The sequence below is a fragment of the Cygnus atratus genome, chromosome 6 (genome assembly GCF_013377495.2).
Source record: "Cygnus atratus isolate AKBS03 ecotype Queensland, Australia chromosome 6, CAtr_DNAZoo_HiC_assembly, whole genome shotgun sequence".
In the NCBI taxonomy this organism is placed as follows: Eukaryota; Metazoa; Chordata; class Aves; order Anseriformes; family Anatidae; genus Cygnus; species Cygnus atratus.
This window is the reverse complement of record NC_066367.1, coordinates 40,331,218-40,339,302: the sequence shown is the minus strand read 5'-3', so window position 1 is coordinate 40,339,302 and position 8,085 is coordinate 40,331,218. Positions and strand designations below refer to the sequence as shown.

General features: G+C 37.5%; 1 protein-coding gene across 13 annotated transcripts in view; it reads right to left on the bottom strand.

The window, feature by feature from the left end:
• TANC1 (tetratricopeptide repeat, ankyrin repeat and coiled-coil containing 1) overlaps window positions 1–8,085 on the bottom strand; it is a 97,587-nt gene that overhangs the window by 3,470 nt on the left and 86,032 nt on the right. For all 13 annotated transcript variants that reach the window (XM_035566027.2, XM_035566028.2, XM_035566023.2 and 10 more), the window contains 4 exons: window positions 6,819–6,951; window positions 5,856–5,947; window positions 2,387–2,533; window positions 346–446 (listed from right to left, as the gene is read on the bottom strand). In XM_035566027.2, the coding sequence (XP_035421920.1) occupies window positions 346–446; window positions 2,387–2,533; window positions 5,856–5,947; window positions 6,819–6,951 (473 nt within the window). The remainder of the gene's footprint in view (window positions 1–345; window positions 447–2,386; window positions 2,534–5,855; window positions 5,948–6,818; window positions 6,952–8,085) is intronic.

The window sequence follows — 8,085 nt, the reverse complement described above, 5'->3', positions numbered from 1 at the left end:
GGTGGTAGACTATTGACAACATTCTGCTGAGTAAGGTGGAGTAGCAGTCCTAACCACTTAGGACTTACAATTATAACCCTTACAATTAATATAGCTCATATCATTATCAATTTGTTACTTTCTACTTCCTGGACTGTCTAATAATTACCTAAATGAGTATTCAATATTGCTTTTTGGGCTTGGTTAGTTTTAGTTGATACAGAGATGTAATACAGATGGAAAATGCACAAAGAAAGTATTTTTTTCTTTGTAAATTCCAACCAGAACTAGTGGAAAACACAGCTATTGAAAGTGTTACAAAATTAAAAAAAAAAATCTGGGTGGATAGACGAACAGAAACATTACCGGCTGTTCCTCTTGGCTCTTGCTCTGGCATAATAAGCTTCGTAAGACTTGGGTTTCAGGTCCAATGCTTTGGTAGCAAACTCTTCAGCCATACCAAAGTCCTAAGAATTTAAACAAATGTACTCCTTATACATTGGCAATAAAAGAAAGCTGCATGCTCTTCATTCATGGTACTGTTTCAAAAGTGCAGATCCAGTATAGAAAGTCACATTTATCGGTTAAGAAGAACAGATGTTTTCATAAAGACCAAAAACAGACCTCATCTTGGTAACCTCTTCTCTTATGTCCAAGTGAAACTGACTCCAAGGTAGCTAAAAAGCAGTGTTAATATAGCTAAAATACAGTTATTTTCAACCCACAGATGTTAAAATGCTAGACGAGACTGCATGTTTAACGGGATAAGTGAGCACCTCAGATAAAAAGGCTCTAAAATGTCTTTTTAAAAATGACTAGTTAAAAACCTAGGAATATAGAAAAAAACAAGGAAAATATGTTGTACTAGTCCAGGTTTGTTTGATAAGATATGTGACAGTTTTAGAGAAGAACTATACTAGATCTAATATAGTTGGTCTTAATTTAATAAGAACAACATATAATAGTTCAGCTAAATTCATGGTTAAGCCAAAGACTGGAATTAACAAAGCAGGATTGAAGTTGGGACAAAGATGGCCATGGAAGAGATGAAAGCAGAAGCCAGTCTAATTTTAATAATACCCATGCACAGCACACGGTCTTCATGATACCAAATGATACTGAGCATGACAGTGCAGGAAACTGGAAAAGATTATCATGAAAAAAAATAATAGAAGTCCCACATCCTGAGATAGCCATGAGCAGGTTGCCCAGAGAAGCTGTGGATGCCCCATCCCTGGAGGTGTTCAAGGCCGGGCTGGATGGGGCCTTGGCCAACCTGATCTAGGGGGTGGCATCCCTGCCTATGGCAGGGGAATTGGAGTTAGATGATCTTTAAGGTCCCTTCCAACCCAAACCATGGTATGATGGTATCATGCAAGAGCAGAGTAACATGATGAACTTAAGCTTTAGATGCAAGGTGATGCACTGTAGGATTAGCAAAATGTAAATAAGAGTTCATCATTTGAATACAATGAGAACCTCACTCCTTCCTTCCCTCCCTCCCCCTCATTGGTCACAGAGTCACTTTCAAGTACTGGTTTTATGAAACTGAGAAGTGCAGTCTGATCTAGGAAGGCATCAGGAGAGGCGGGGCCTCTCAAGATGGTAGTTGTAGCAGAAAAGGCAAAGTGATAGTGCTGCTGTGCAAGGCAGCATTAGAACTGCCTATGTAAACTCCTGGACGCCCATGTTTATATGTTCTTCAAATTGAAACAGATGCCAAGAACAACTTAAATGACATGGGAAATAAGTTAATGTTTCAAAAGAAGGCCTAGTGTAAAGTGTATTTAGAAAATTACAAGTTTTTGCTCTGATGGTCATTCAGGTTCTTACCAGCCATCTGATACACTGATGAAGGTAGAAAAGAAACAGCCAGCACATAGAATAAAGCTGTAGTAGTAGGTTATGCTGTTTGATAACAAAGGGTGGTGGCTGTGGCAGCATTTTCCATTTAGTCTTTTAAAAGTACTAAAAACATCCAGCAGTTTGTTATTCCAAAATAACTGATTACATAAGAATGGCTGTGATAGTTCCCACATGGCAACATGCATTCATCTTATGAACTGTCCCCATCTGTTGACACAACAAAGCCCCAAATCAGGATACAGTGAAAAGAATTCTAAAATAGCAAAAATACATGTACAGTGCTTGGACAACGTACCAATGTTTAGTAAAAGAGAAATCCTAATATTTTGGCCATGTCCAAATCTTTCCCTTGACGATAATGGTTTGAAAGATTCTGCACTCCCTCCCCCGTTTCTGCCCTTTCAGCACATCAGGATAACCAAAAACCAACCACAGGAGCACAGTAGCATGAACATGTAACACAAGCTGTCAATAATGGAGTAGAACAGAGGTCTAGGATTCCCAGTGCTAGAGAAGCAACAGATTAAAAGCAAGAGCTTACATTTGTTTTTCGTCGACATCGTGATAAATTTAAGTACAATGAAACTCTCAGCTCATTGAACGCTTTCATTTCTTCTCCAAAGCCTTCCCTCGGAAACTTCCTCAAAGCATACTGATAGCGCTGTGCTGCTTCCTTCATCTTACCTTTCTACAAATTTAGGGAAGAAGAGGCTTTTCAGAAACTCTCAATATTACAAATAAAGAATATTACAGATTCAGATAACTCTATTATCCTTTAGGCTAAAAGATATCTTACCTTCAAAGGTACCTGCTTAGATATAAATCACTAAAGTCATTTCAAGATTAATGTAACCACATTTATATTTGACATCTACCAACTGGTGCGCTTCAAGTAGAAAACACAGCCAGACATTTTTATATATATCTATATATATAGATAGATAATATAGGTAGGTAAATATCTATCTATCTATCTATCTATATATATATAATATTCGTTATCATATTTTATATACAAATATTTATATATTATTCTTATATATGTGTGTGTCTGGCTTATATAAACCAGACACATATATTTAAAAAAATAATAAATATATATTATTACACTTACACACAAAGAGAGAACTTGAGAGTTAACTAGAGTTTGTCTTTCTTTCTAAAGTCATGCCTTTAATGGTATTTCACCAAGGTAGTACTTGCATTAATACATAATACATATACTTGAAGAATTGTTCTGGTATATCTATAATACTGTATGATAAAGTTCTTAATTTTATTTATTTATTTATTAAAGGGGGCAGTCAACCATAGTTTATTATAGCTCTAAGATGTTTCTAATAGATCATGTCTTTAATCAGGAATGGGGTACCCTTTAATCAGGTGGTGCTACTGCAGTAGAAGCTCTGGTGAAAGGAGGATGGGGAGAGGGAGAAAGAGCCGGTACAACATTCACACGTGCAGTCCAGCTACTCCCAGCTTCACTTAGGTGTCTCAGCCATGATTAATTGGATGGCTGAATGTATAAATTTAAAGCAGTGAAGGATCAGTCTACTTTTTAACAAAGGTTGGATAAGAAAGCTAAGCCATCCCTCAGGACTACTTGGATGATCCATGGTTGCATTATGTTCAGACTCTCCAGAAGATGCTTGGAGAACATCTCTACAACAAGCTGAAGATTTGAGGCAGTTCTTCTAAAACCACTGAAATCTTCCTACTATGAAAAGATAGCAAATCTTTCAGCTGACAGAAGAAGATTTGTTTTCTCTTAATGGATGTTGTAGGAGTTAGTTTATTTTCATAAACATTGTTTCTTTTCATTTAATTAAACATTCAAAGTAGTCATAATTTACTGTTGAAACTGACATATAAAATACTTAAGATTTGTCTTGCTTATGTTATTCAACCAGAAAGCTGAGAAGTAGTTACTGTGTACTGTGAATACACTCAAATACGTGCTACTCTAATGGATAGTTATCTTGCAGATACTTTGGCAAACAAATATATCAAAGGGTATTAGAAAAAGTTTAATAAGCTAAATGACATACCATAGCTCTAGCAAGTCTACTCAAAACTAAATGGTCTAAAAAAAGGTATCAGCAGGGGATACAACCTCTTGTAAGAAATTGTAAAACATATTAGTACCAAGCCCTGCCGTGCTAATCTCTGGTCTCAAAGTCCAGGCTAAGTCCAAGCTGCAGAGCAATGTGAGGAGAAACTGAAACAAAACAAGTTGGTGCTGGTGACACTGTGGGTGACACCTTCTCCTCTAACAACCCGTGAGTCATATTTAATACACCACTAGATTAGTGTGGCACAGGAGAGGCCTCCCAGGGACAACAGAACTGCCTTTGCTGTATTAACTGTTATCCTTTAGGTTGAAAGATATCCCACCTTCTCATGAGACACTGGTTGGAGTGCTGTGTTCAGCTGTGGGGCCCCCAATGTAATAGGAAGGATGTGGAAGTATTAGAACGAGTCCAGAGGAGGACCACAAAGATGATCAAGGGGCTGGAGCACCTCTCCTACAAAGACAAGCTGAGAGAGTTGGGGTTCTTCAGCCTGGAGAAGAGAAAGCTGTGGGGAGACCTTATAGTAGCCCTCCAGTACCTAAAAGGGGCCTACAGGAAAGCTGGGGAGGGACTCTCTGTTGGGGATTGCAGTGATAGGATAAGGAGTAATGGCTTTAAACTAAAAGAGGGTACATTTAGATTAGATGTAAGGAGGAAATTCTTTGCTCTGAGGGTGGTAAGGCACTGGGACAGGCTGCCCAGAGAAGCTGTGGAAGCAGCCCCATCCCTGGAAGTGTTTAAGGCCAGGCTGGATGGAGCTTTGGGCAACCTGGTCTAGTGGGACGTGTTCCTGCCCATGGCAGGGGATTGGAATTAGATGGTGTGTTTAAGGTCTCTTCCAACCCAAACCATTCCATGATGCTGTGATTTTTTTTTTTTTTTTAAGGTACCTGCTTGTATGTAAAGCTCTAACCCCATTTCACGACCAATAAACTTGATAAATTAATCAGATGTATTCTTAAGACAGAATTTGGATGAATCTAAACAGGTCCACCCTGATTCACGATAGTAAAAAGTCTCAAAGGTACCTCTCCTATGTTATGCAAGGCCATGAGATTCAGATCAAAAATCAAAGATAAGGTGGCAGATATTTGAAGATCCTTATTAAAAAAAAAAGCAACTGCAAATTACAAATCTTATAGCTAGAACAGACTTTGAATGATGTGCGCATAAGTCATTCTGCTGTGTTGCACTAGTGAAATAAAGGAGGTGTATTGCAGAGTGTACAAAAAACAATTCCACTCTTCTGAGCAAGACATCACCACTAGTAAAGAGAATGTATCAAAAGAGCTGTCACTTTCCTCATTCTATATTTAAATAGCATACAGAAGAACATTACCCTGAAGTAAAGGATATGCCTATACATTACCTAATTCAACAAGGCACTTTCAAATGAGCACCTTATATTCTGAGTTGCTTCTAAGAAGCAACCGACTGACAAATGTCCACAGAGCAACTTGCTCAACTGAAAGAAAATACACTTATCCATTAACCATTGTTGTTGTTCTTTTAATTAACATACTAGTTTTAAATTATTATTCCTCAAGGTTTTCTTAAGGTTTCTTGATATTGTGAGAAACAAAGTTGTGTTTTGCAGTAGAACGTGTTTTTGCAGTGGAAAATTCCACTAACCTTGCATATTTAAAAGTGATTGTGCAGGCATGACAGTAGCATAGCAGCGGGGAGTATGTTAAGCAGGTAAGGGGAGGATCCTGCTGTCCCAAAATAAAGAGGATAGCTAAGAAAAACAGGATGAGCAGTGCAAAATCGGTAAAAACAAATCACAGGCCCTCTAGTCAAGAGAGAAGAAGGAAAAAGAAAAGGAAAAGGAGAAATTAACGGTTAGTCAAATAAAATTGTACATATAGGGTATAGTAATAAGCATCAAGTAGTTTGTGAACCTGTAGTACTCAGCCAATGAGGAAAAAGTCTACCTACTTTGTACAGTATATTTCCTTCTTCCATCAGTTTCTGCAGCAGAATAAGGAGAATATCGGGTTTTGAGGTGGCCATTGCCCATGCTGCGTTTCCTGAAAGTTAAATTTTAAGGATCTCTGACAAAGGGGAAAAAAATTGTTTTTTATAACTATTTGCACTGGAAAGCCTAATCCTACTTTAGTGGATATTCCACCTTCATGAAACAACTATTATTATATTTTAAGTGTGTGCACATGTATATTTAACATACATTCATATCCATACTTGTCCCCTACCACCCCACATAGATAGCAGACAAATATGAAAGGGTCCAATTCATTTTTCCCTTGCTCTAAAGCCAGTATAGGAAAGGATGAAAGTCCATGGTGAAGCACAGGCCTAGATAACGATCTGCATTTAATCATATTTAGTAACCAAATAACGATTTAAACATATAACAGATTTAGTAGTCATTACATACACAGATGCACATGTACTTGCCCACTATAATACAAGACACAGACATACTTTTTGCCTACTACTTGCAAAAATGTGTGATTCTAAAATATATTTAGAGAATGTTGTTTAAATATAAAACTTCTTCACCTAAATCATTAATAGTGGCAGAATTAAGGATCATTAATAGCATAATAATTCTTTTCTTGTTTAAGTATATCATGACAGAGTAACCATGTAAAGACAGACTCCTCAGGCTCTCCATCATCATATGATGAAGAAAGGAGCAGAATAAGATTACTTTCATTTCCTCACTTCTGAAGTGGAGACTTGAGGTCTTGAGTGCCTACCTCTAAAAGAAGGAAAGAGATTCGTTTCTCTTGAGTGGGCATCTGCAAACCATACTACCTACAAAAATCTAACACGTACTTCAAGATTTATTTATTAAATCTACTTTACAGAAGTGACAGCAATTCTAGCAGAGCAGATAATCAGTTCTTCCCCTTGAGTATGGATAGGTTTACTAACCTAATTTAGCTCCTTTTCTCAGGAGCATAACCACTACTGATGTATTACGACATCCAATAGCTCTGTCCAGTGGCCGCATGCCACTGTGGTCAACGTGCTCAATCATTGCTCCTCTCTCTACCAAATACTGCACCTGTAAAAAGAAATAAGACAAGCCTTGTAACATTATTCTTGGTAGGAGATGCAGAACAGTGAAATGTTTAATCTACCACCTAATCTTCCTTGAAGTATATTCAATATATCTTGAGTATGATAAAGCCACTTAAAATCCATTGAACTGAATCCATTGAAGACAACAGAGCATGGCTATACTGTCAAACTATACCTAAAAGCAGCATCTTCCTAGTTAAGGAATTTTAAAAAAAAAACAAAAAACACCCAAATTCTGCCACTTAAGTACCTGTGTCAGAAAAACAACACATTATGCTTGTTCTCTGCTTTGTTCATGTTCTGCATGCTGCTGATATGCAGACAGCTAGCTACTTAAGCAAAAAGGCAGTAAAGCTCAAATGAAAACAGTAGCAGTGTAGGACCTGTGGTTTCAGCCAATTACGAAAGGCTTCAAACACTCTGTAAGACTATGGTGACAAAGTGCAGTACCAGCATATGCTCCTAGTATAGGACAAAGTGCTGCTTAAATACAATAAAAAGAAAATATACAAACTATTTTTGTGTGAGATATTTTAAAACATTCTAGTTAACATTTTAAATACAAGTTATGGTGCTGAGGAACCGCTTCTTGTTCTATACCAAGAAAAAAACAGAACATTTGTTATTTTGTTAATTTCTCAACCATTTATCCCAACAGTCTAGCACTGCAGTTTCAGACATAAACATATGTAAAATGCAGCATGGACAAAAAAGAAAGTTTAGGAAACCAATATAAATGCCATATACCATCAGCTTCCAAGTATCCAGAGCAATGAGGTAATTCTAGTAATTGTTCATCAGTAACAGCAATTAAAAGTGCAATATATAGGAAATTACAGCAACGACAGGTTTGACGTAAACAACAGTCCTTTTGTGGAACCACTGCTTACTTAAATGTGATTGGCAGTAATCTAGCACAGAGAGATATTTTAACAATCCTTCCCATTGACAGGCCCCAAGACCAATAACCTGCTGGCCTTGTGAGTAATCTCTCCCTTAGCACAAAGATCAGGCTGTTCAGCAATATGAACCCTTGGCACAGCTTCTACTCCAGCGCGATAAACCACAGTAGGGTATGTACAGGGCTCTTGATAGCCCTCATTTCCAAGCAGGAAGA